Source organism: Canis lupus, chromosome 17, assembly GCF_011100685.1.
Source record: "Canis lupus familiaris isolate Mischka breed German Shepherd chromosome 17, alternate assembly UU_Cfam_GSD_1.0, whole genome shotgun sequence".
In the NCBI taxonomy this organism is placed as follows: Eukaryota; Metazoa; Chordata; class Mammalia; order Carnivora; family Canidae; genus Canis; species Canis lupus.
Genome location: NC_049238.1, coordinates 49,380,790 through 49,408,739, shown reverse-complemented (window position 1 = coordinate 49,408,739; position 27,950 = coordinate 49,380,790). Strand labels below are relative to the sequence as shown.

At 42.5% G+C, this 27,950-nt stretch overlaps 2 protein-coding genes across 8 annotated transcripts in view; one reads left to right on the top strand and one right to left on the bottom strand.

The window, feature by feature from the left end:
- The first annotated feature begins 10,658 nt into the window (after window positions 1–10,658).
- MTHFD2 (methylenetetrahydrofolate dehydrogenase (NADP+ dependent) 2, methenyltetrahydrofolate cyclohydrolase) lies at window positions 10,659–26,433 on the top strand. The gene is made up of 8 exons (XM_038561729.1): window positions 10,659–10,811; window positions 16,500–16,684; window positions 17,824–17,946; window positions 18,559–18,711; window positions 19,193–19,300; window positions 21,125–21,217; window positions 21,609–21,734; window positions 23,391–26,433. The coding sequence occupies exons 1-8, from the start codon at window positions 10,711–10,713 to the stop codon at window positions 23,552–23,554; spliced, it is 1,053 nt and encodes a 350-aa protein (XP_038417657.1). The 5' UTR covers window positions 10,659–10,710; the 3' UTR covers window positions 23,555–26,433.
- SLC4A5 (solute carrier family 4 member 5) overlaps window positions 25,285–27,950 on the bottom strand; it is a 108,242-nt gene continuing 105,576 nt past the window's right edge. For 5 of the 7 annotated variants that reach the window (XM_038561722.1, XM_038561727.1, XM_038561724.1 and 2 more), the window contains one exon: window positions 25,285–27,275. In XM_038561722.1, coding sequence (XP_038417650.1) covers window positions 27,110–27,275 — 166 coding nt within the window. In that variant the 3' untranslated portion in view covers window positions 25,285–27,109. The remainder of the gene's footprint in view (window positions 27,276–27,950) is intronic. The other 2 variants (XR_005372547.1, XM_038561726.1) reach the window with 2 other exon arrangements.

Here is a 27,950-nt window from a genome sequence, read left to right as displayed (position 1 = left end):
GTCCTGTGTTTCTGGCACAAACCCCTACCTGGTAGCTGGTTTTTCCCAATTACTAAGATGGAAAAGATTGGGAGGAAAAGCAGCTTTGGGATAGATCAGGAGTTCTGTTTTGAACATCTTTTTAATTTTTTTTTTTTTTTTAATGTATGGTAGTCACACACACACAGAGAGAGAGAGAGAGAGAGAGAGAGGCAGAGACACAGGCAGAGGGAGAAGCAGGCTCCATGCACCGGGAGCCCGACGTGGGATTCGATCCCGGGTCTCCAGGATCGCGCCCTGGGCCAAAGGCAGGCGCCAAACCGCTGCGCCACCCAGGGATCCCTGTTTTGAAAGTCTTAACTCTGAAATGTTGACAATACAGATATACACAGATGTGGAGCCCAGAGAAGAGACCAGGACAGACAGAGCTAAGCATGGGAATCAATAGCATACAGATATTTACAGCCATGGTGGAGGATAGAAGAGCCGAGGGGAGAGAGGGTACCAGGTTGGAACCTGATATTTAAAGGCCACATAGAGGGGATCCCTGCGTGGCGCAGCGGTTTAGCGCCTGCCTTTGGCCCAGGGCGCGATCCTGGAGACCCGGGATCGAATCCCACGTCGGGCTCCCGGTGCATGGAGCCTGCTTCTCCCTCTGCCTAAGTCTCTGCCTCTCTCTCTCTCTCTATCATAAATAAATAAAAAAAAATTAAAAAAAATAAAATTAAAAAGGCCACATAGAGGGCAGCCCGGGTGGCTCAGCGGTTTAGCGCCACCTTCAGGCCAGGGCGCGATCCTGGAGACCCGGGATCGAGTCCCACGTCGGGCTCCCTGCATGGAGCCTGCTTCTCCCTCTGCCTGTGTCTCTGCCTCTCTCATGAATAAATAAATAAAATCTTAAAAAAAAAAAAAAAAAGCCACATAGAGGAGAAGAAACTGACAAAGGACTTTGAGAGGAAGATCCAGAGACAGAAGGGAAAGCAGGAGGGGATGTTATGAAAGCGGGCGAAGAGTGTTGAAGGATCAGAGAGAGGGTCGACTCCGTTGAACGATCTTGAAGTCTCCGGCAAGACGAGAACTGAAGGGGAAAGCCTATGAAGGCACTGACCCGGGGGCAATCTGACGGCTTTCTCATCTTCGGGTTCCACTTTAGTGATCGAGGACAGAAGTCTTGTAACCGCCATCGATGTCGCGGGGAGGGACCCGGGCAGGAACCAGATGTACTGATGAAAACTTCTATCACCCAGGCGTGGCCTGCAGGACTTACTCAAGAGTAGCTTTCTCTCTCTGTCGTGTGAGAAATGGTGACGAATTTCGGGTCCAGGTTGCCTTCTGCCATGGAGACTCCAATGACCTTGGTTTTTAATGCCTTTTCTCTCATACTTTTTTCAACATTTTACTCTGCTTTATTAATTCTGGCACTTACCAGCTGTGCACCCAGGGCAAGTTATTTCACCTCTTTGTGTCTTACTTTCTCTATGGGTAAAATTAGAATAAAAATAGCAGATGTATGAGGATTGGATCATACATGTAGAACACTTAAAACTGTGCCAAGTATATGTTGGCATTCAAAGTTTGGGTTGTTGACACCTTTCCTTTTCTTCTAATGTTCAGAGAAACTGAATTTTCTTGTGTCTTCCAAAAGGAAAGGAGGGGCATCTGGGTGGCTCAGTCAGTTGAGTGGCTGACTCTTGGTTTGGGCTCAGGTGGTGATCTCATGGTCCTGGGATGGAGCCCTATGGTGGTGGTGGTGGGTGCCCTGTGCTCAGTGCTCAGTGGGGGGTGTGCTTGTGGATTCTCTCTCTCCCTCTCCCCCTTACCCAGCTCTCTTTCTTTCAAATAAATAATTTTTTTTAAAAAAAGAAAGGAAATGAATTTGAAAATTAGATCTGCTAATTACTAGCCATGTGATTTGGGGGAAGTTACTAACCTCTCTGTGCCTCAGTTTCCTGATCTGTAAAAGAGGAATATTGTAGTATACTACTTTATAGGGTTATTGTGAGGACTAAATGAGTTATTAATCATACGGCATTTAGAACATAAAGCATGGCACACAGTAAGTGCTACCTGTTAATTATGTTGTTCTCGCAGCAAATCATTCCCCTCAATATTACTACCACCTTTCATCTTAAATGGAATAAAATCAGGACAAATAGAAAGTGCGTAGAATTATTTTCACGAAAATGCATGATGTAATTGATTTATAATTAATTGTAGGGAAATAATAAATAGGAACATGCTGGATTGGCATCCAAGTACTGACACTTGGGAGACAAGCAGTATTTTCTATAACAAATCTTGGTGCTACTCTCAGAATCATGTAATTTTAAACACTCTGGTAAAGCATCATCTCTCTTTTTTTAAACCATACAACATTTTTGTAAATGATAAAAATTTAATGAGTTCTTTTTAGCCAGCCGAAAGAAAGAAAGAAAGAAAGAAAGAAAAAAGAAAAAGAAGAAGGAGGAAGAAGACAAAGAAGAAAGGGAAACAAAGGAGGGATTGTTAGAATATATGCTTCTGGGAGAATCGTGTCCTTAGATGTTCTGTGACCTTGTCAGGATTCCTTGTTCTACATTCTGACCACTATATTTTGCCAAATGGCCGGTCTTCCATCTGACCTAATACAACAGCGATAGACATGTTTTGTGGAAGAGCATTGGCTCTGGATGAAGACACACCTATGTTTGATCCTGGCACTGCCATTATTAGCTGGTGATCCTGGGCAAATCACTTCAAATTTGTGAATTTGTCCATTCTTCTATAATATGGAGATAAAAATAGAATGATGTCATAGGAATGATAGGATCATGCGAGCGAATGTAGGGGAAGTATCTAGCACAGTTCCTTGCATGTGGTTAATGGTCTATGAATTTAGTTCCTCTCTTCCCCAACCTCTCACCCCCTGTCCCCTTTCCTTTCCTGTCAAATAGAGTCAGGTTTACTTACTTCTCCTTACTTCTCTTTGAATTATAGGAGCACCTGAGTGGCTCAGATGGTTAAATATGTGCCCTCAGCTCAGGTCATGGTCTCTGGATCCTGGGTTCAAGCCCTGAGTCGGATTTTCTCCCCAGCTCGTTCTCTCTCTTTCTCTCCCTCTCTCTCTCTAAATAAATGAATACATCTAAAAAAAAAAAAAAAAAAAAAAAAAAGCTTGGAACTTTGTACAGAAGGCTGCGCTAGAACCTTCAGTGATTTACAGGGCCCCATTACATAGCTCCTTCATGAACCAATGGAGGGGGCAACTGGTTAAGGATCTTATGTTTGGAGAATACTGGCCTCAGAATTTCCAAGATTTAGGTTCTTTCTTCAGTTCTCTTTCTTGTCTTCTGAACTGGGGGTCCCTCAGTTTAAGGGGTTCCTCTGTATCTGGAGGAGCTAGTATGGTACCCTGAAGTGATGCAACTCAGTTTTCTTCTAAATTTTTAAAAGATTTTATTTATTCATTTGACAGAGAGAACACAAGCAGGGGAGAGAGGCAGAGGGAGAGAACTTTTTATTTTTTTATTTTTTTATTTTATTTTTTTTTGGGAGAGAACTTTTAATTCTTTCCATACGGGGCTGGATCCCACAACCCATGACATCACGACCTGAGCTGAAACCAAGAGTTGGATGCTTAACCAACTGAGCCACCGAGGTACCCCATTCTCAGCTTTTTATGAGCTAGGATGTTCTGCCTGTGAACTTCTAGAGCTCTTTTTCCCTGACAAAGGCCCTGCCAAAAAAGGCTGGATGTACTCCTTGGCTTCTTTCTTCCAACCTACACTTTCACTATGGCCATTGAGGCAATTCTAATCTAAAGGCAAGAAGAGGGGGACGCCTGGGTGGCTCAGTGGTTGAGCATCTGCCTTTGGCTCAAGTCATGATCCTGGGGTCCTGGGGTCCTGGGATCAAGTCTCACACCAGGCTCCCTGTAGGGAGCCTGCTTCTCCCTCTGCCTATGTCTCTGCCTTTCTGTGTCTCTCATGAATGAATAAATAAAACCTTTAAAAAAAATAAAGGCAAGAAGAGGAATTTGCCATAAATTATGGACCCCTCCACTAAGCTCCCAGAGCCCTCTTGGGTATACCTTTATCACTTATCCACTCAACTGCAAGCATGATTTGTCTTCCATCCCACTGGGCTAGAAATCTCATTAGTCTGAGTTTGCACCTTACTTGACATTTAAAAATTTTTTTATTTTTTAGATTTTATTTATTTATTCATGAGAGACAGAGAGAGAGAGAGGCAGAGACACAGGCAGAGGGAAAAGCAGGCCCCATGCAGGGAGCCTGATGTGGGACCTGATCCCAGGTCCTTCAGGATCACACCCTGGGCTGAAGGCAGATGCTTAACCACTGAGCCACCTGGGCTGCCCATGACATTTTTATTCTTACTTCTAAACAGAATACCACTCATCTAATCCCAAATATTTCTGACTGGCGATGCAGCATGTGTTACTTTGACTTTGATCCTTAGTCTTTTTTGTAGTTTCCAATGTGTATGTTTTATTATTTATTTTTTGATTTTTTTTTTTTTTTTTTATTTTTATTTTTTTGGAGAGGGAGCACATGTGGAGCCTAATGCCGGGCTCGATCTCATGATCCTGAGATCACGAGCTGAGTGGAAATCAAGAGTCCAACAATTAACTGACTGAGCCATCCAGGCAGCCGTGTGTGTGTGTGTGTGTGTGTGTGTGTGTGCTTTAAACAAAGAATATGAATTGCTTTTACAGCAAGAGAAAAGGCATAGCTACCTGTCTCTGGCTGGGTGTTCCAGGGACTGGACTGTCCCTACTTTACTGCTGTCTACTTCAGTGGTATTAAAATAGAAAACACATTGGCCAAGAATCAGTAAGTCCTGAGATGAGAGAAATTCAGGGTATATGTAATGGATAGAAATGGGCTAAACTGGCCTAGTGTAGAAGCAGGGTCATGGTCCACTTGTCAATATTAATTTCGTTAGGGAGGGCTCCTAGGGAATGATAGACAATCAAGGGAGTTGGGAGAACCAGTTTTATCAGTTGGGACGGAAATATTCCCAATATTTTTACAATTGCAATGACCAGCCTGGTGCATGTATACTAATTATGGCTCCAGATTATAAGGAGTGAAACTTCAGTGTCTGACATAATTCTTACCTAAAGAGTGCTCTGGAATGATAAAGGTTTCTTGATTGCTTCAGATCAGTTAGTTAAAGTGGAAGTTTGACCAATGGTGGAATGAACTGGAGTTTGTGAGCTCTGTGGTTCCTTCTAGACATGGAACACTATGGAAGTTGAGCTGCCGGCTTTCATGGGTTTCACCACTATGACCGCCTCTGCCCAACTGTTCCATCTTACCCATTTCTACTCTTGAAGGATTTTGCCTGTGTGCAGTCTGGTTTCCTCCTGAAGTATCTGTGAAACACTCAGGCCCGCATGAAGTGGAGGGCCAGAGGCAGGTCAGGCCCGGAGGGTGTAGAGCCTGCCTGGGCTTGCTGGATGAGTGACTTCATGGCTGTGTGGTCAAGTCCTCTGAGTCTCAGTTCTCTTATTTCAAATGGGAATCATAAGTAAGGGTGTAGGGATTAAAGAAGATGGTGTTGAATCTCATGCCAGGCACAGAATAAGTGCTTGAGAAGTGGTAGCTAACATTAGAGCAGGAGCTCTGGAGGCAGCCTGTTCAATCCCTGCCCCTTTCCTTACTAGCTCTGTGACCTTGGATGTATTTCTTAAACCTCCTGTGTCTCATTTCCCCCATCTGTAAGATGGCGATAGTAATAGCACTTACTTCATGGGATAAGTGTGCGAATTGCACGGGATAATGTACACAAAGTGCTTAAAACAGTGCCTGACACATTGCCAGTATTCAGTAAAGAGAGCTATTTTTAGAATGATTATTAATAGATGTTTGGTCATTCCTATGCTTTGTGCTTGCATGAATGAGATGAGTCATAAGATAGGAATTATAAATGAGCCCAGATTGTATTGGGGGAGATAGGTGCACAGATAATATCAAGATGTCATTCCAAGGGCTGAAATAGGATTGGAGTAGTTCTGAATGCTGTGATAGTCCAGAGGAGAGGGCAATTAATTCTGCCAATCCATGTTGTGTTGGCGCAAAAATGTGATTTTACCTGTGTGTGGTCCTGAGTCTTCCTTATGTGTCAGTGATACATTTGGGGCCATGTAAAGTGAAGACCCACAGGCCCAGCTTTTAAGTCAGGGAGTCTGAGGGTACAGCCTTGAGGGATGAACAGTAGCAGTTCTTGGGAGCAGAGAGAAGAGGCTGGTCTAACACTGGGTAGAAGTACAGAAAGTACTCAGTGGAGGGCAGGGCAAAGGAAGAGTAGAGTAGAAAAGCTAGTTGAGCCCAACTGGTAGAAAGCCCTGAGCACCTGCACCCCACAGAATTGGACTAAAGATCAGAGCATAAAGTATTTTTGTCAAATGAATGGTATTTCAATATCATTGGAATGTCCTTTCAATATCATTTACTTCTTGGGAGCATAGAAGTAAATCCTTGTGTTAAGTGTATTAAAAATATAATAATGCTCTCTAGCTTCACTCTTAAGAGTTCAAACTTTGGGAAATTCCAAAATCTCCAAAACTTTCCAAGTGTTGAGAGAGGGTTAGGTATCCAGACACGCTTGGTTCCTTTCCCTCCTCACAGCCTCTGCTGAAAGGTCGAAGCAACTAGAAGGCTCTCCTCATCATAGCTGTCTGGGCACAGGTTCTACAAGTCATCATGCTCAGTCTTAAAATCTGTAGGACATGCTCTTGAGTTAGAGACAGATGGGGCTAGGCAGAGAAAGATAAGGGAAAGGCCCAAAGTTGGGATCCCATAAATCTCTGGGCTCCCATAAATCCCAAGGACACCAAAAGGCCCAGAGTCAGGCTCTTACCCATCCCAATGAAACAGAGATAAGGCAGCAAAAACAGAGAAAAAAAAATTAAAAATAAATCTGGCTCCCTAGCTCCAAAATTTTAGGGAGTATCTCCCCTTGATGGTTCCCAAGTAATCATAGAAACTCACCAGACCACAAAGAAGTAAGTCATTAAAGGTGTTATCAAATAGTCCTTCCTCAAACCAAGACTGCACAAGAATCTCAAGGCCACAAGCTTTGTAATCAGTTCTCAATCCAAGACTGCCACTAAACGCCCTCAGTGGCAACCCTGTCAGGACTCCTCTCACTTCTGAGAGCTTTCTCTCTATCTTTGCCTAATAAACTTCTTTTTTTTTTTTTTTAAAGATTTTATTTTTTTTATGATAGTCACAGAGAGAGAGAGAGAGAGGCAGAGACACAGGCAGAGGGAGAAGCAGGCTCCATGCACCGGAAGCCCGATGTGGGATTTGATCCCGGGTCTCCAGGATCGCGCCCTGGGCCAAAGGCAGGTGCCAAACCGCTGCGCCACCCAGGGATCCCTTTGCCTAATAAACTTCTATCGCTTTACTCACTCTCTGTTGTCCATGAGATTCATTCTTCGACTCTGTGAAACAAGAATCAAGCTCTCCCGTATCTCTCTGACCTACACAGTCCTTCACATCTGCCCTCTTGAGGGTTCTCAGTACCACATTTTTTTTCTTACCTTCTTTTCTTGTTCACTGTATGTCTACCTTATCCCTAAGTGCCATGAGGGTAGAAATCTTACTGGTCTTTTTCTTTTTTCACTTGTTCTTTTCTTTTCTTTAATATTTATTTATTTATTATTTATTTAGGAGAGAAAGAGAGAGAGAGTAACCAAGTGGTAAGTGGTGGGGAGGGGAAGAGGGAGAAAGAATCCTGAAGTGGACTCCCCACTGAGCATGGAGCCAGAAGTGTGCTTGATCCCAGGACCCCCGACATCATGACCTGAGCTGAAACCAAGAATTGGTAGCTTCACCAACTAAGCCACCCAGGTGCCTCCACTGGTCTTTTTCTTTTTTTTAATTTTGAAAAAATTTCAGACACATAGAAAGGTTGCAGGAAAAGTTCAGAGAATGCTTGTATGCTCTTCACCTACTTCCCGGTTGTTAATATGTTACATTTGCCATATGCTTTCTCGGTTTCTCTCTTTATATATCTACATCATTATGGACTGCACTGTGCCTTCCCCCAAATTCATTTGTTGAATCCCTAATTCCCAGTACCTTAGAATGTGACTGTATTTGGAAATAGAGCCTTCAAAAACATAATGAAGTTAAAATGAGATGGTTAGAGTAGCTCCAAATCCAATCTGATTGGTGTCCTTATAAGAAGAGGTGATTAAGACATCCGGAGAGAGATAGCTGAAGTGTACTGCCATAAAGAGAAGGCCATGTGAGGACACTGAGAAGGCAGCCATATGCAAGGCAAGGAGAGAGGCCTCAAGGGAAAAAACAAACAAACAAACCCTGCCAACACCTTGATCATGTATTTCCAGCCTCCAGAACTGGGACAAAATAATTTTCTGTTGTTTAGGACACCTGGGCGGCTCAGCGGTTAAGCATCTGCCTTTGGCTCAGGGCGTGATCCTGGAGACCTGGGATCGAGTCCCACGTGGGGCTCCCTGCATGGAGCCTGCTTCTCCCTCTGCCTATGTCTCTGCCTTTCTCTCTGTGTCTCTCATGAATAATTTTTTAAAAAAATTTCTGTTGTTTAAGCTACCCAGTCTGTGATATTCTGTAGTGACACCCTTAAAAAACTAATATTTATATGGGTGACCCTTGAACCACCTAAATTTGAATTGCTTGAGTTACCATGTAGAATTTTTTCAATAAATACAGGACTATAATGTATTTTTCTCTTCCTCGTGGTTTTCTTGGTAATGTTTTCTTTTCTCTAGCTTACTTTATTGTAAAAATATATATGGTATAATACATATAAAATATGTTAATTGACTGTTCATGTTATTTGGAAGGCCTTTGGTCAACAGTAGGATACTAGTAGGATATATATAGAATATATATACACATTTCCTGAACCATTTGAAGACATGATGTCCCTTTATTTCTAAAGGCAAGTACTTTCTTTTATGTAATCACAATATAATTAGCTAAAGCAGGAAATTAACACTGATATGCTATTAGCTGATCTACAGATTTATTAATATTTGCTAATTGCCCTGTAATATCCCTTAAGCAAAGAGAAAGGAAAAAGAAAAATGAAATAAAGAAAAGAAAAATAATTTTTTGGTCCCAAATCACACATTTGTCATGTCTAGAGTCATCTAAAACGGTACATCATTCTTTGTTTTTCATGACTTTGACATTTTTTCAAAGAGTACAGGCCGCTTTTCTTGTAGTATATCTTTCAGTTTGGATTTGTTGGATATTTCCTCGAGATTAGATTAAGATCTAATAATATATTCCAAAATTTCAGGAATATGGCTTTTTCCTGGACTGTTTTAATATTCCAGGTCTGTGTTCTCCCCTCTCGATGTGTAAATGAAAAATTTATAACATTTTTTAGGGAACTTAATGGTTTAGAAAAACCACTTCGTTCAATTTTCAGACTTGTTAAGAGTTATGAATTGATGTGTCCTCCTTAATGCACCATATTGTGTGTTTGTCTCCTTAATGATGGTGTAATTTGCACCTCTTGTTTAAGGTCATGACTTTCAGGGCCGTGTGAGTGGCTCAGCGGTTAAGCATCTGTCTGCCTTTGGCCCAGGGCATGATCCTGGAGTCCCAAGATCCAGTCCTGCACTGGAGCCTGCTTCACCCTCTGCCAGAGTCTCTGCCTCTCTCTCTCCCTGATGAGTGAATAAATAAAATCTTAAAAAAAAAAAAAAAAAAGGTTACGACTTTCAGGTTTCCCTGTTGTAAGTTTATTATTTCCCCCCTTACTATTAATAAGTATTTTGTGGGAGAGATTCTTCAACACTTTATTTTTACTTTATTGTAAAAATATATATGATATAATACATATAAAATATGTTAATTGACTGTTCATGTTATTTGGAAGGCCTTCTGCAAAAAGGATAGCCAGATAAAATACAGGAAGCCCAGTTTACTTTTAATTGCAGATGACCATCGAATACCATCCTTTGTCTTTTCAAAAAAATTTACTTGAGAGAGAGAGTGAGCGCGCGAGACAGCCCGAGCAGGGGCAGAGGGAGAGGGAGAAGCAGGCTCCTCGCTGGGCAGGGAGCCCGCAGTGGGGCTCAATCCAGATCCCTCCATCCCAGGACCAGGAGATCGCGACTTGAGCCACCCGGGTGCCCTAATACAGCCAATGCTACCCTAATACAAGTATGACCCTTCCTCCTAAATTATTTATCTAAAATTCAAATTTAATGGAGTGTCTTGCATTTTTGCTTGCAAGATCTGGCATAACCCAGCAAGTTCATCACCTTGTTCCTCATCCAGTTTGATCCAGTTGTTTTGACATCCATCGATGATGGACGTCGCTATGATTTCACTATGATTTTGCCAAACAGTTTCTTTGTAACTGCATCACTCTTCTATCCGCCTGTGTTTCTATCCCCTATTTTACGGCGCCTGGCACGCGGCAGGCGCTCCGACACTCGTTCCAGCGATGAATGAACCAACTCTCGCCGGCGCTGGCCGGGCTTGGGGACGCGGGCCGTGTCGGGCAGGGGCTTGCCTTCCTCAGCCAACCACTGCGGGCTCCCGAAGCTTCCGAGCCTCCCCGGCCCCGCGGCTGGCTCCTCTTGCTCCAATCACAAGCCGGGCCTTGCTGGGAGGGGCCAATGGGTGCCGGCGGGAGGCGGGGCCTGCCACGCGGCGGCGGTATAACCGCGCGGCCCGCGCGCGCGCTTCTCTCCCGGGGCGGACGTCGGCGCGGGTGATGGCTGCTGTTTCCATCGCGTCCACGTTGGCCATCCGGCTCCTCCGGCCGGCGCGGAGCTGCCGCCTCCGCCATCGCCCCTTCCACCTCTCGGTAGTTCGGTAAGAGGGTGCGGGAGCTGGGTCGGCGCCGAAAGCCGAGGGGAGCCGCGGGTGGGGGGCCGCCCCGGCTCCCGGGGGCGCCGAGGGACGTTCGGCTGAGCATCTCCGTCCCGGGCGGCGACGGGGCGACGTGGCAGCCGAGCGCGGCCGCAGCCTGCGACCCGGGCGCTCGCTCCGTCGGGCGGGCGGATGCCCGGAGCCATCCTTTCCGAGGGAAGGGGTCTCCGCCACCCCGGGGCGTCGCCCTCTCCCGGGGCCAGTCCGTGGGCGGGACGGGGCCCCCGGAGCGAGCCAAGGCGCGGGCGGGCGCGGTAAGGCCCAGACTAACGCGGCGGCGTGCGGAGGTGACCGGCCAGAACGCGCCGGCCGCCCGTGGCCGTGTCGCTGGCGGCTCGGGCGAGCGCCGCGAAGGGCTCTCGGAGCAGCCCCGAGTGCGCGCCGGGATCCTAGCGGCGGGGGGAGTCGGTGCAGTCTGATGAAATCCGCGAGCCGGCTTGCTCGCCCGCTACCCGCGCTGCCCTCCTCCTTCGGGAGGTGGACGTAGCTCCCGCTGCTCTTCAGGCGGCCCCTTTCCCTCCCGAGAGAATAAATGTGCTGTGGTCTCCAGGGCTTTGATGCGGTCCACCCGGAGCTAGTCCCCGCCGGGCTGAGTAAATTGAAGGGAAAAATACCCGAGAGGAGGAGAGAGCGAGCTCTGATTGCCTTTTCTCAGCGAGGTCATAGGTTGTTGGTTTTTTTTTTTTTTTTTTTTCCCCTTTCCCATTTTTCCAGACCTCGAACTCCCATTCTTAAACCTAGGTTGAAGAGCCTTCTGGGGGCCTGTGATTTCTCTCCCTAAATCTGCGCACTCTCTCGCGCATCTTTAGAGCCTTGCGTTGCCAGTGGGCTGAGCCTTGTAACAGCAGCCCCTTCTTCCGTCCAGGCACTGCGCTAGGCTGTGTGAATTCAGGGATCATCGTAAGTCTTTTCTCCTAGTGGAACTCCCTTTAGAACACGTGTGTACTTTCCATTCAGTGTAAAAAAAAAAAAAAATGTTACAAGAAGCATTGCCACTGTGCTGTTGTAGCACAGCATGCGGATTAAGGTGTCCTTGAAAGAAGACCCGGGCTTTTGTTCTGACCCTGACCTGTCTTCCTGGCCCCATCCCCCGTTACTGTCTGTTCTCCTCCCCGAAGCTCCCTTCCTGAGTTCTGGCCTCGTGTGCCTGTGGCTTTCATGATTGAAGAGATTTCTAAAGATCCTCTAATTCATCACCTAGAAAACTGGACCAGTTTGTTCACTCTTCAGTAACAAATGCCCTCCTTTCACTTGTGTTTCTGAATGAACTAGTAGGCTTCCTCATGTCTGAAGGCAATATTATGGTATTTATGGTTTCCTTGTATTGCTTTGATCACTGATGGCTAGGAAATGTAAAACAATAATATCTTTTATGAGTCTGCATGCATTCCTTTTGGGGGTGGTGGTGGAGGGTTTCAGGAACATAGACTCCTGGTTGGAGAGCTAGTGCTATAGTAGACTGGGGTGTAGGGGAAAATGGAACTTTGGAGACAGAGGGTTGTTTGTGTTTGAATCTTACTTTCTACAGTCCTCACTTTCCCCTTTTGTATGCCAGAGTTAGTATAATAGCCTAAGGTAAGTGAGACTAATGTGTGTAAAGTTCTTAGCAAAATACCTAGTGTTTAATGGATATTAGTTGCATCCCCCTTTGTATCTTTCTTTACTCATTACTGGTTCCATTAATTAGTAGATAACTGAACTCTTTCTAGAATAACCTGTTCATGAATTGTAAATTGCACCTGGTAATTAATTTTTTAAAAATATTTTATTTATTTCAGAGCCAGAGACAGAGAGAGGCAGAGAGAGAAAGAGCACAAACAGGGGGAGGGGCAGAGGGAGAGGAAGAAGCAGACACCCCTCTGAGTAGGGAGCCTGATGCAGGATTCATTCCCAAGACCCTGAGATCATGACCTGAACCAAAAGCAGACACTTAACTGACTGAGCCACCCAGGCTCAGTTAATTATCACTCCCGATAATTAATTTTTTATGGAAGATTACAGTGCTCTGAAAAGCTATTGAATTAAAAAAGTGAAGATGCTACTGAGTTGGATTTAATTTTATTTGAACAGTCCTTGCAACTTCTTTCTAGTCTATTCATTCATTTTATTTTATTCTCACTCATAATTTTTTTTAAAATATTTTATTTATCTATTCATGAGAGACACAGACAGAGAGAGAGAGGCAGAGACACAGGCAGAGGGAGAAGCAGGCTCCACGCATGGAGCCCGATGTGGGACTTGATCCCGGGACTCCAGGATCACACCCTGGACCAAAGGCAGGCGCCAAACCGCTGAGCCACCCAGGGATCCCCTCTCACTCATAATTTTAATCAATTATTAAACATATCCGTGAAACGCGTTTAATTCCTACATAAGTGTTAGCTAGTATAGTTAATACATTTTGGATTTCCTGTGGGACTGTGGTGAGCCTCTTCTTCTCTTTCTTTTGGGGTAGCAGTTGCTTTATCTGCCCTTTGGCAAAAGAGATGATGGGAAATTAGGTAATGACTCACTGGCAGGACTGTGTTTCACATTTTGCAGAGTTGTATATGTAGAGGAGGGCTAAAACACCTTATATTAGAGAAGATACTCATTGTGTTGTGGCTTTGTTTTTGGTTCTTGTTGCTCTCTAACAAGCTTTTTAAAAGCTAATTGGCATAACATCCAGAACCTGCCTTTGGCACTTGGAACACTGGGTTCTCCCAGAACCCTGTGTTCTTAATTTTAGTATATCATTCTTAGCTCAAATGTGCTGCTACCATTTTGTCTAAGTGTATTGCTTTCAGATTTTTAAAAAAATATTTTAATTATTTATTTGAGAGAAAGGGAGTGCTGGGGTGGGGAGGGTGGGAGCAGAGGGAGAGGGAACCAGCTTGTAGCCATATGGGGGGGTGAGTAGTGTCTATCCCACAACCCTGAGATCATGACTTGAGCCCAAGGCAGACACTTAACTAACTGAACCACTCAGGCGCCCCTTAAAAGGAACTTTTTAAGAAAATGCAATTAAAGACACACATATCCTTATGAGTGTGTAAGTAAATATATATATGCTATATTAAGGATATGCATGTGTGTAAATCTAACCAATGAAAGAGAGTAAGAAATTAATGTTTCTTGAATATATGTGCCTTGTACTTTATGTTATTTCATTCAGTATAAATCATTGTCGTAAGCTCTTTTATTTTTTTTTTTTATATTTTTAAAAGATTTTATTTATTCTTGAGAGACACAGAGAGAGAGAGAGAGAGAGAGAAGGAGAGACACAGGCAGAGGGAGAAGCAGGCTCCACGCAGGGAGCCCGATGTGGGACTCGATCCCAGGACTCCAGGATCACACCTGGGCCGAAGGCAGGCGCTAAACCGCTGAGCCACCCCGGGATCCCCTGTCGTAAGCTCTTTTAAAATAATCTTTCATTCTACAGCATTCCAGGGTTGGGAATGCATTTCTGGACTGGAGCTGTTCCCCAGGAATGTTGCTAGAGGTGTTTGTATCCAAAGCCCTTTGAATGAAGCCACTTCAACTCTAAATCTAAAATAGATTTGCGAATGTTAACATGTTTTCAGTTCCTTATATACCATGTGTATATGTGAAATGCTATTATCTATTTTGTGCTATGCTTGTGTTATTACATAAAATTTGGGTAATAGTACTTGGTTTCCTATAAAATGTTATCTTTTTACTACCCCCAAGATATAAATACAAATTAATATAAGGTTTAGATATGAAATTACCCCTTTATATCTAAGACATTTCAGTCTGGTTTAAAATAGGTATTTAATCTTAATGGAAAGAAGCATGGAAGGTTTAAAGACTGTTGAAGCTTTAAAATTCCATTTTAAATAACAGTGGTCTTAAAAATGAATCATACGTGGGGTGCCTGGCTGGCTCAATGGGTGGAGTGTGCTACTCTTGATCTCAAAGTTGTCAGCTTGAGCTCCATGCTTGGTGTAAAGATTACTTAAAAATAAAATCTTAAAAAAAAAAAAAGAATTCTATCTGACCATACAAGATAACCAGTACCTTGGTGTTATCCCTGAGAATTGGATATGTGCTATAAGGGGAAATTTTCTTAATATTTCAGACAATCATGTGTCTCATTGGTCTTGAGGTTGAAGCATCCTTCATTGATACTGAGACTGAAAACTAAAGGGAAAGACTTGTTTCCACTGAGAGCTTTATGCTTAAGGAGCAGGTGCTTAGCGCACATGAAGTATTGGGAACTTGTAAGGACATGTATGGAAATAAGAAAGGCAGGAATCTTCCACATTAGAACCCAGGAAGAGCTGCATAAACAGTTCCTGTTGGGAAGCAGTGGCCTCTCAGAGGTCTGAACATGGTTTTGGGAACTGGAGGTTCTTTCAGACCCTGACTTTTCTCGTTGCCCCTCCAATAGCAGTTTCCACCTCTCTTGCTCCATCTACTATGAGCGTGATCGCTGTTCTGTTTCTACTTTTTTCTTTTCTTTTTTTTTAAAGATTTATTTATTTATTTTATGATAGACATAGGGAGAGAGAGAGAGGCAGAGACACAGGAGGAGGGAGAAGCAGGCTCCATGCCGGGAGCCTGATGAGGGTCTCAATCCCGGGACTCCAGGATCGTGCCCTGGGCTAAAGGCAGGCGCCAAACCGCTGAGCCACCCAGGGATCCCCTGTTTCTACTTTTTTTCTACGGCTTTCTTCAGCTTCTCCTACCAACAAGTCCTCCGGTTTGAGTGTGTGGATGTGAAGAGCTTTCGGGGAGAAGCTCTTATCAGTCTAGTTACCTACCACTGCTGCTGTTGCCGTGAGCTTTTGCACCAGCTGGACCAGTGGCCTGCCTAGAAATTGTTGTCCCTAGTGTCAGATACTCCTGGTCTGTGGCTACCAGGGCCCCAGGGTAGAGCACACTGCCACCCATGGGATAGAACCTCCTCTAGTCCCCTGCCAGCCCTTATTCTCACTGGGAAAGTCTTCTCTAGGAGGGCTGTGGGGAGCAATGGTAATTTTGAGGTTTGGCCTGTCCAGAATATTGTTTATTGGTTTAATTGCATGACATAATTTATATATGTGAAAGCATCACAGAAACTCAAAGCCAATTGACTTAACTAGGAAATGGTTTGAAACATATGACTGGATGCTAATAACATGTACAAAACACAGACTACAAAATGGTATATAAGCATATAGGAAACACCATTAACCTCTTAGTGGTGACGGGTCAAATAAAACAGTGCAAATTAAAACAGTGGGAAACTTGGCGGAGGGGGGGGCGGCGTCTATCATTTTGTCAGGGGGCAGGGGGCAGGATGGTATAGTGGTGAGAGCCTGGACTCTGGATTCAGAGAGAGCTGGATATGAGACCCAGCTTTGCCAAGTACTAGCCTTCACTCACGTAAACTCTTCAAGCTTCAGGGTAATGCTAGTAACTATGTCAGTCAACGTTATCTTTCTGAACAAGTAGCTAGACACAGATTTGTCACTTTGAGACTGCCCTTCAGATTTCTGTTGTCCCTCAGATTAGGGACCATGTGTTTGAATCTACTCTTTAAGTTTGGGGTAGTTAATAACTTTTTTTTTTTTTGTAATCTGATCTTTTTTAGTTTTCCCAGAAATTTAAGCTATTTGGTTTTGTGACTGTTGTTGCATTCTGCAGAGATGAAGCTGTCATCATCTCTGGAAGGAAACTTGCCCAGCAAATCAAGCAGGAAGTGCGGCAGGAGGTGGAAGAGTGGGTGGCATCAGGCAACAAGCGGCCGCACCTGAGTGTGGTTCTGGTTGGTGAGAATCCTGCAAGTCACTCCTATGTCCTCAACAAAACCAGGGCAGCTGCCGAAGTGGGTATGTGTCACTCTCAGACCCTGACTGCTGTTAAATTGTGGCTTATCTGAGGCGAACTCCATTGTCATTCATGATTCGTTTTTCTGATTAGAAGACTCAAGCAGAGGAAGCTGATGTGATTGAACTGTATCCAGAATGTTGTCATAAAGAAGTTAGGCCTTTCTGCCTGGGAGGCTTATAAACTAGGATGGAAAGAAAATGGTTGGTATTCTCAGTGTCTCCTGGATTGTAAGCTAAATTCTGTCTTTAGTCTTAACATTTGACAAGTGACCTTGAACACAGTTTACATCTGCTTTTCTTGAGCAATAAGGAGAGTCTGGCTGAGATGTTTGAGCACTTGGTTAAGGAGGCCTCAGTGATGTGGCCTAGAACACAGTCCTAGGGTTTGAAGGAAAAGACTGACTGCTGGGAAGTAGCTTTCAGCTTCTCTACCAACTTAGTCCAAAGCCAATTAAATCATGTGGTGTTAGAGTTTTGAATGCAGAAGCTGAGGGTCTGGGTGATGGGAGGTTTGTGTTGTAGGTCTCACTATACCACTGACTCTGTGTGATGGTAGATCAGGGGTGTAGGCTTGGCTCTGCCTCTTCCTCCTCCTCTGTGGGTCAGTGGTGTGAGCCCTGGGTGTCCTTCTTTCCTGAGAGGTTGTGAAACCACTGGTGTGGCTGGGCCATGTGCCTGGGCTGTGAGTCCTTGGTATACTCTGTTCTTTATCACTGAGGATTGAGGCCTCCTGCTCTTTTCATCGAAAAACTTTTGGAACCTCTAGAAAATAGCAAGCTGTGGTTTCTTAAGATGCTGGGAGGAAACACTATGCAATAGCAACAACAGGGGCTCTGGAACTGGAAGGATTGCCTTCATCACTGGCTGGCTTGTGTTTCAATTTTGCTGAGCCTCAGTCTCCTTGTCTATAAATAGAGGTTCATGAGGATAGTGTAGAATAATGTAGAGAATTGTCAAGCCAACATCCTCTAGCATGTATATTTGTGAAGTTACTTTTTTAGGTGACTTGGGAACTTTTTAGCTACCAGGGTTGGTGTGATGAAGAACCTCTATGTTAGAATGCCATGGCAGGCAACATAGCATTGCTCAGTAAATGCCTTGAGATATATATATATTTTAACGTTGGAATTTTCTTACAGGAATCAACAGTGAGACAATTGTGAAACCAGCTTCAATTTCAGAGGATGAACTATTGAATTTAATCAATAAACTAAATAATGATGATAATGTAGATGGCCTCCTTGTTCAGCTGCCTCTTCCAGGTGAGTTTTGGACTCTGCCACTTAGAATGATTTCTGAGGAGAGGATTCTTAGCTACTTTATACACCTAGCGCCTCATGTGGATTTGACTTAAAGGGGAGGTAAGGGGATCCCTGGGTGGAGCAGTGGTTTGGCGCCTGCCTTTGGCCCAGGGTGCGATCCTGGAGACCCGGGATCGAATCCCACATCGGGCTCCCTGCATGGAGCCTGCTTCTCCCTCTGCCTATGTCTCTGCCTCTCTCTCTCTCTGTGTGACTATCATAAATAAATAAAATTTAAAAAATAAAAAAAAAATAAAAAAAAAAAAAAAAAGGGGAGGTAAGCTCAAGAGAGTGAATATCTTATTAGGTATGCACAGACCTACTTAGAATACTAATTACTCTGATTTGGAATTGATACAAAATAGCAGCAGAGGAAAGCAGTTGTATAAGAAGACACTGCCTTTGATATTGGCATTTGGCTTTGCCTGGTGTATGTTCCTTCAGTGCAGACCAAGAGGTAAATTATGGAGGTAGAAGGGGAATGGGTTTGCAAGATAAATCAGATAAGCTGGTGTCAAGCAGCGCTAACTACATAACAGTGACTTCAAGCTGCTGCTCTGATTTCTTTTTCAGAGCACATCGATGAGAGAAAGGTCTGCAACGCTGTTTCTCCTGACAAGGATGTTGATGGTTTTCATGTAATTAATGTAGGGCGAATGTGTCTGGACCAGTATTCCATGTTACCAGCTACCCCATGGGGTGTCTGGGAAATAATTAAGCGAACTGGTAGGTATATCCCGTAATTGTATGTCTGTGTTAGTATCATGAAAAGTACTAACTTGCAGTTAGTACTCGCAAGTGGTAATAGACCATATATAGTCCCAGAGTGTACACTCTGGCCACATGTCCCCCAGTCCTGCCCACAGAGCCTGCCTCTCCCAGCAGTTGCCTGTTTTGACTATTTGCCTATATTGACTTTGTTGCTATGTAATGTAGAAGCCTCCGTAAAGGAAACTTAAGGTTTCATTGTGTCGATAGTGCACACTCATAAAATTTTGTAGCTTCCAGGGTGCTTTGTCTCCTGTTCTTTTAGCCTTCAGGATGTGTAGCAAGTGATGGGCCCCCTTGACTGATGAGGTAACAAGCTTAGAAACTCCCTTCCTTATCACGGTTAGATTGACATTCTAGGTCCTCTGCCTTCCTTGTTTGGTGCTCATTCTAACATAGTCTAGCATTCCTTTTCATACAAATATATGTTTCTTTATAGGCATTCCAACCCTAGGGAAGAATGTGGTTGTGGCTGGGAGGTCAAAAAATGTTGGAATGCCCATTGCAATGCTGCTCCACACAGATGGGGCACATGAACGCCCTGGAGGTAAGGAAATGGCTTTCATAGGAGTGTTTCCTTCTCCCTTATGTGCGAACCTTCAGAGTATCCTGTGTTTGTTAAACTTTGTATTCACGTTTGTTGTAATTTTGTTAACAGATATATGGGGAATAATCTTCCATAGGAGAAGCTGAACTCCTGTCACCTGAGACTTTATTTATATTCATTTATTGGGGAACTAGTACAGAAATGGATGTGCCTTAGAAATATATTTGAGTTTTGAGTGTAAGCATGGTTAGAGGCAATTAGACATTTTCAATTATGGCTTTGAGAGTTTGAACTAAGAAACAGTTCAAAGTAAGTATCCCATTCTGTGCCATTTGATAGAAAATAATCTTAAGCCATTGAAAAGAATTGACTTGATAAGACTGTAGTGTATCATTACGTCAGGTTCTGATAATTTGTCTGAGAAAAAGACTCCTAAATCAGTTATCACATGTGATTAATGTATGACCTTACCTGATTATATCAGAAATAATGGCAAAACTATATATTTTTAGATACCTTTCAACATGCTTATTTTTTAAACTTTGAGCAATTTTAGTGATATTTTGCTTAGGAAAGATAAAATTCTTGAAAGGCTGCTAAATGGGATAAGGAATAAATGTAATTATAAATGATTCCAAAGGATAGATCTAGGATGAGAGGATAAAAGCTGTAAGAAACTAAGTATCTACCCAAAAGATACAAACATAGTAATCCAAAGGGGCACCTGCACCCCAATGTCTATAGCAGCAATGTCCACAATAGCTAAACTATGGAAAGAGTCCAGATGTCCATCAACAAATGAATGGATAAAGAAGATGTGGGTTGTTGTTGTTTTTTTTTAAGATTTTATTTATTCATGAGACACAGAGAGAGAGTGAGAAAGAGAGAGAGAGAGGCAGAGACACAGGCAGAGGGAAAAGCAGGCTCCATGCAGGGAGCCCGACGTGGGACTCGATCCTGGGTCTCCAGGATCAGGCCCTGGGCTGAAGGTGATGCTAAACTGCTGAGCCACCTGGGCTGCCCAGAAGATGTGATTTTATGCATACACACATACAATGGAATATTACTCAGCCATCAAAAAAAAAATCTTACCATTTGCAACAATGTGGATGGCACTGGAGGGTATTATACTAAGCAAACAAGTCAATCAGAGAAAGACAATTATATGATTTCACTCAGGTGAAATTTAAGAAACAAAACAGAAATTATTATTTAAAAAAAAAGAAAGCAGAGGATCATAGGGGAGGAGAGGGAAAAATAAATCTTTTTTTTTTTTTATTTTTCATTTATTTATGATAGTCACAGAGAGAGAGAGAGAGGCAGAGACACAGGCAGAGGGAGAAGCAGGCTCCACGCACCGGGAGCCTGACGTGGGATTCGATCCCGGGTCTCCAGGATCGTGCCCTGGGCCAAAGGCAGGCGCCAAACCACTGCGCCACCCAGGGATCCGAGAGGGAAAAATAAAATAAGACGAAATCATAGAGGGAGGCAAAATGGAAGTTCCTTAACTATAGGAAACAAACTGGGTTACTGGAGGGGAAGAGGGAATGGGTATGGTGTTATATGCAACTGATGAATCACTAAACGCTACCTCTGAAAGTAATAATATACTCTATGTTAATTAATTGAATTTAAATTAAAAAAGAAACTGGGTATTATTTGCTGAAAAGTAAATAATACTTAGCTGTTCAGAAGATATGGTACATGAATTAAGTCAATTACTTCTTCAGAGACAGTGAATTTCTAAAATGGGTTGCCTAGTTGAGACCTAAAACAATCTCAGCTTTGATTCAGAAATTAAGACATGTATTTTTTACGTCCTAGGCGATGCCACTGTTACAATATCTCATCGATATACTCCCAAAGAACAACTGAAGAAACATACAGTTCTTGCAGACATTGTGATCTCTGCTGCAGGTAAGAACCTAGGGAGAGAATGGCAGGGCCTCGCTGCAGAAGGGTGAGGATAGATCTCTTAGCTTAGAACTTGCCTGCCTCACTGCTACCCATTCACCATTCTTCCGGCAGTGATGCTGTGAGTAGCCCACAAAGATAAGGCGGGAACGGTGCGTGCAGCGTTGGTTTCTGGCTTTCCGCTATCGCCTTGATGGGTGAATGTTACTTCAAAAGCCTCCCAGCATGTCTGTTTACTGTATGAAGTTTCAGTGGTTCCTTGGCTAATGGTTTTTACAGGTTTTCATCAGGCAAGCTAATTAGTTCTTCCAGGTCTCTTAAAAATTGAAATCATACAAGATGGACAGGAGAATCTTCCTTTTAGGACTAGTGATCATTCCTCTCTCATTTGCAGGCATTCCAAATCTGATCACTGCAGATATGATCAAGGAGGGAGCTGCAGTCATCGATGTGGGAATAAATAGAGTTCAAGATCCCATCACTGCTAAACCCAAGTTAGTTGGAGATGTGGATTTTGAAGGTAAATGGTATGATTTTCTTAAAATATAAAATCAGTAAATACTACCTTTAATGGATATTTAGAACGGCTTATTTACTTTTAACTTACATTGCTCTGAGGGCACCTGGCTGGCTCAGTTGGTGGAGCATGTGACTCTTGATCTCAGGGTTGTGAGTTTGAGCTCTACATTGTGGGTAGAAATTTATTTTCCTTTTTCTTTCTTTTTAAATACGACTAGAATTTTATTTTTATTTTATTTTTAAGATATTTATTTATTTATTTATTTATTTATTTATTTATTTATTTATGAGACACAGAGAGAGAGAGAGAGAGAGGCAGAGACACAGGCAGAGGGAGAAGCAGGTTCCACCCAGGGAACCTGATGTGGGACTTGATCCCGGGATCCCAGGATCACGCCCTGAGCCAAAGGCAGACACTCAACCACCGAGCCACCGAGGCATCCCTAGAAATTACTTTAAAGAAACAAAACAAAACCAGCTTCTGTTACTCGGGTAATTCAAAATACATTTCACATGAATTTAGAGAAATCTTAAGTTATAGTCCTTTTAGAATTATTTTAATTGTTTATATTATAAAATTATGGGGACCAGGTCTAAACTTTTCAGAGAGGTGTTCTTTTCTTAGGGTTACTTCATAATTAAAACAACTTTATCACTTAATAAGTCTGAAAATTTAATGAAGTTACTTTCCAAAACCATCGAGTTTCCTAGAAGGTGTTACAGATTTATCCTTTTCACATTAAGAGGAGAGATCACAAACCTCAAATGTTTTAAAAATGTTCCAGGAATAAGCCACATTCCTGAATTTTGAAATATAGTAGTAGATTTCTCCTTTGAGTTCCTAAGCTATCATGTTTATCTCAATTTTGTGCTGGTAAACCTATTTCTAGCTTTCTATTTCTAGTAAAGCAATCAGACACAAGCCTAGGTGTCTAAGTATTTTTCCTTAAGATTGGGTTAGATGGGCTGCCCTGGTGGCTCAGCGGTTGAAGTGCTGCCTTCAGCCCAGGGCACAATCCTGGAGACCCAGATCAAGTCCCACATCGGGCTCCCTGCATGGAGCCTGCTTCTCCCTCTGCCTGTGTCTCTGCCTCTCTAAGTGTGTGTGTCTCTCATGAATAAATAAATAAAAATATTAAAAAAGAAAAAGACTGGGTTAGAAAAAAATCTCACTTCTCACTTTCCAGAAAATTACTTTGCTTGGTGCTTTGAGCAAACAGTATAGTTAGGTAAATATAATAAATAGTAAATAAGGTAGAGTAAAATTAAGAAAATATGTAAGTGGTATTAATTGGTAATATATTAATATTAATAATTATTATAATTATAGCTTACATAAAATTAATTCATTGAGGTGTTTCTTTTTGAACTGATTTAATATGGAAGAAAAGTATGGATGGTAAATTATAAGCTATTTAGATGTATAAACATTCGTTGAACAACTCTTACTATATGCATGCTCTTTTTTTAGTATGTTCAAAAGCCTTTACTCCTGAGCAAATATAGATATGACTATTTTTTTATGAATTTGAGGCTTATAAAGGTGCATATATATATATTCTTGCTTTCTCTTTGAATGCTTCTTCCATGGTATGTTAAGATGCATATGTTTCCTTTGCCGTAATTAAGGCAATCTACCCATCTTGTTCCTATGTAGGAGTCCGAAAGAAAGCTGGTTACATCACTCCAGTCCCTGGGGGTGTTGGCCCCATGACAGTGGCAATGCTGATGAAGAATACCATTATTGCTGCAAAAAAGGTGCTGAGGCTTGAAGAGCGGGAAGTAGTGAAGCCTAAGGAGCGTGGAGTAGCAAGTAATTAACTGTTGTGTCTTTTATCACGAACAACACTCCAAGCCGGTTCAAGAGGCAAAACAGGCTAATAGAAATGCAATATTTTTTATTTATTTTACTGAAATGGTTTAAAATGCCTTGTATTTATTGAAAGCTCAAATGGGTGGGTGTTTGTGCACATAGCTCTGTAGTACCTCACCATGGAGCCCACCAGTATCACGCTGGGTTGTGTGATCCAGCCAAGAGAAGCCATTAACCTAGTGATTAATGTGGAGGACATTGTCCCATTGAGAGCAGATGCTTAACTTTGTCAAGCCACTTCAGTTAAAATTTGCCTTTTCTAGGATTGCATTTCCCAAGTGCTATTCCAATAAGAGTTGATACTCACTTTAGGTTCCAAACCTTTTGAGTTCAACTGGTCAAACCAAAGGAAAAATGTTGCTAGAGAAAATTAGGGCAAAAAGAAAAAAGAAAAAATGGTAATTGAGTAGGATAAAAAACCTTACTGTAAGTTACATACATACTGTATGTAAAACTACATGTTAATAGTGTCCTGAGCTGTCATTTCGTGGCTTAGTCAGTTGTAGGGAAAATATTTAGGGTAGTTCCATGTGTGTTACATTCATGAGGCTTCCCCATTTTTCTCTAGGATTGAAAGACTTATTTTATTTTATAGATGATTTGTGTATATTGTCATATTTGGCTTTTCCTCTACCCTTAAACTCCATTGCTATATCTTTGTATTCCTCGGGGGGTGTCTGTATGGTTTCCTTGGGATATCTTGAAACCTATTTTTGAAAAACAAAATTTGGGCTTGATAATCATTAGGATTAGGGCAGCTTGTATAAGTATGCAACTTAACTTTTCCACCAAAGACTTGTCAGCAGCTGCCTGGTTTTCTCTGATGTACCTGTTGGCTTTGTCCAATCGGTTTTTGAGAACTTGAGTTCATATTGAATTTAATCAGACTTTCTGATTAAAAGGGTTTTTTTGTGTGTGTTTGTTTCACTATTTTTTTTTTTTTTTAATAAAAACACTCTGGTGTGGAATGAGTTTCCAAATACTGTATCTTCCTGCTACTGTCCTAGTTGAGACCTAATTACAGTTAATCTTTCTCATTGGATGTAATTGATGTCGATATTCCTGTATTTGGTAATACCTAACTAATCCTGTGCCTTAAACAGACTGATGCAAAGTGCTGTGGAGAAACCAGCCCAGTCCTTTCAATGTGACGTCCTAATAGGCTGTGCCAAGCCAGAAGCTTTTAATCTGTAAGATTCATTTAAATTTCTTAGGTTTATTCTAGGTGTTCTCTAAACCATGCAGTTCAATTTACACATTGTTGGATTTACAAAGGACTTCTTGATGTGCTTGCTGACACCCCCACTTCAGGCTCCCCGCTCCCTTCTCTCTATATAGTTATTTTTTCAATGTGTGTGTGTTTGATTTGACAGATTGGAAGGTATTTGCTGTGCACATTTTGAGGCTGGGATAGGTCCCTGTGTATTCTCGATTCTCTACGAGGGTTGAGCATTTTGGCTTCCAGGCAGACAGATCCTCTGTTCCTGCTCCAGGCAGCATGAGGTAGAAAAAACAATGGGGAGTAGATTTCCTCCTTGTTCTACCAGCTGCCTTTTGATAGTTTGCTGAAGATGAAAGAAAATGATAGTTTGCTGGCGATGTTTTTGTAAGTGAGACTAGCTCATGTCCATATGCCACGTTTGCTGACTTAACCAAAATTATTAAACATGGAGCAAGATGAGCAGACAGGATTAAGTTTTATCAAGTTATAGTTACAAGTAGAAAGAAGGTCTGACCTACTTCATGGAGAAGTAATAATAGGTCAACTTGTTAAAAGCTGTCAAAATTAAAATGTTCATGTATACACAAAATGTGACATATTGGGTGAAAATTACAGTGATCAATTTATAACAACAAAAAATTAACATCATAGTTTCCAACTTGTTTGATTAATCAAGCACATTTACTCCAGAATCCATAATGTTCCTACCATTTAATTTGGACAAAGTGCTATTGGAAATCAGCCAAGTTCTAAACCTGAAATGTTAAGGGTAGATTGTTAGATTTCCCAGGATTGGTGTAGCCAAAGATACAGAATTTATATTTAAGTTCAGGCGATGGTTCTGGATTAGTTGAGCAGCTAAGTCCTTTTGTTGCAATCACTACAGGTGGGAGAGGTTTAGAGCTTTACCTCTTGGCAGTATCCCTTGGAAGGGAGCCCTGAAATTGAATTTAATAAACACTTAAGAGAGTTTTCTATGCACCAGGCACTGTATGAAGCACTGAGAATCGCAGAGGCAATTCGCTTTCCTAGTACCCAAAGTGTTAATGATCTCATGTCATTTGTCTTTAAAAATTAGTAAAGAATAAAGAAAAAAGCACCTACATTGGTCATTTTGAGTAAATACAGTAACTAACCAAAGTGATTTACTCAAGATTCAAATCCATAGTTGTTCCGGAGACAAAGTAAATGTCAGATGCGTTGTGGCTGTCAGGCACAGAGTAGGTGTTAAATAAACAAAGTTGGCATTCAGTGGGGATAGAAGATAGACTGATATTAAGTTTCATGAGAACAGAGTTTGCCTCTTTATTAAGTCATTAATCTACCCGGCTTGCTTCCAATCATTCCTTTAAAGAACTAATCTAATACTACAAAGTTATAATCTGATATTTTACATTAGCTCTGCCTAACATGCAGGGGTCATGTGGATGGGAGTTTGACTTTGGGAGCAAGACCATTGAAAACTTAGAGGAAGGACCTATCCAAAGGTAGAAAGAAGCCTTACTCTGTGAAAGAAGTGAAAAACCAGTGATATTAAGAGATCAGTTTGTTGATGTAATGTGCTTGAAGTTTCATTTTAACAAGAACAATTTTATTTTGAAAACATTTGCCCACTCTCATGTGTTGGTTCTTTCACTAGCAGACTTTGGGAACTGGCTTTTCAGTCTGGGGAAGCTCCAGTCATGCTTCTGTGCTGGCACAGGGCCCACAGCGCCCGCAGATGGCGCAGACTTGACATGGGAGCCTTGGAAAACTGCACAACACGGGAAGAGAAGACAGGGCCTTGTAAGCATTTCTTACCATGTCAAGTTGCAAAACAAATTTTCCAGCTTTTGTCTACTGAAGTATGCGCATTTTAATGGTTTTTTTTCAAGACTAGATACTTTAAAATCTAAGCTTTTAAAGAAAAATCTAACTGATATTTATTTCAATAAAAATTTACTATTGCCTCCTTTATCTTAGCTATGTTTTGGGAGGCAAGCATTGTTTTCATTTCAAGAAACAGAATTTCTATCCTTGACTGCATTTTAAAATAAGGTATAACATTTCTGTTAGTAAAATATTTCTATTTTCCAAACTCCGGAAAGAAGGAGATAGCTCTGCATGTAAGTAGTACGTTTCATCCACACAGATCAGTTTTCTATCAAGTGGAATGACTCCGTCTGTTTGGCAAATAAGGAAAGCGGCTGAGAGGAGTTCAGGGAGATGGCCCAGACCTCACAGTGAGATGCAGCCATGTCCTCCCCCACGAAGAGGAAGCTGGGCCCCTGGGCCAGCTGCGTCAGAGGGTGGTCTCGCCATCCGTTTCTCTTCCGTATCTGTCCACGTCTGTGAAGTCACAGTCTGACTCCATTTCTATCTTCACCTGTGGCACCATGAACACTGGGCTTTGTGAGTAGTTGAAAGCAGGTGAAGCCGGACAGGAAATTCTGAAGTGCAGTGTGATGCTGCGTGAGAAAGAGAGGGAAGGAAGAGTGATTTATCTAGCACGTGGTGTTTTCCACGCTATCCCCCAGAGCAGGGCTCTAATGCAAGTACTTCTGTCTTTGCTTCTGAAGTCTCCACACACCGTGGCAATGAGCAGCGTCCTCTGCGCTTGGCCTTCAGCTGCGCTTACTGAGCTAGGTTTGCCAGGAGTCTCAGCCTGGTCTTCACCTTGCTGCCAAGGTGAGCTTTCTGGATCACAGATCTGTCTGTGATTCCCACTGTTTGAAAGAGAGAATCCAAGCTCCTAATTCTGTTTGGACTCTTGATTACCCCTAGTTGGACTGCCAGCCATCCCGGCAGTCTTCACTGTGTTTACATTTTCAAATGGTATTTCAGGTGTGTTCCCACTGCCTGAAATGCCACCTTTTATCTCTTTTTGTCTTTACTCTGTATACCTGGGAGGCTCCTATTTATTGTTCTTGGACTCTCCAGATAAGGCAGCTCCCTCCCTTAGACACTGCCCTTTCTCTTACGTGTGCTCCATTGTTCCGGTTCACAGTGCTGTAGGTCTCTGTTCATAGACCTGTCTTTCTATATCCCCAGGAATTGAATGTCATGCCTGATAGGTCATGGATGCTTAATCTTTGTTAAACTAGATCATGTTGCTGAGCCTTTTCCTTCACTGAAACGGGACC

Bases quoted from the DNA above. Each gene is read 5' to 3' on its own strand.
- MTHFD2 (XM_038561729.1), top strand. From the start codon at position 10,711: ATGGCTGCTGTTTCCATCGCGTCCACGTTGGCCATCCGGCTCCTCCGG. The intron at 10,812-16,499 runs GTAAGAGGGTGC...TGCATTCTGCAG, and splicing joins TTCCACCTCTCGGTAGTTCG to AGATGAAGCTGTCATCATCT. The intron at 17,947-18,558 runs GTGAGTTTTGGA...TTTCTTTTTCAG, and splicing joins TGTTCAGCTGCCTCTTCCAG to AGCACATCGATGAGAGAAAG.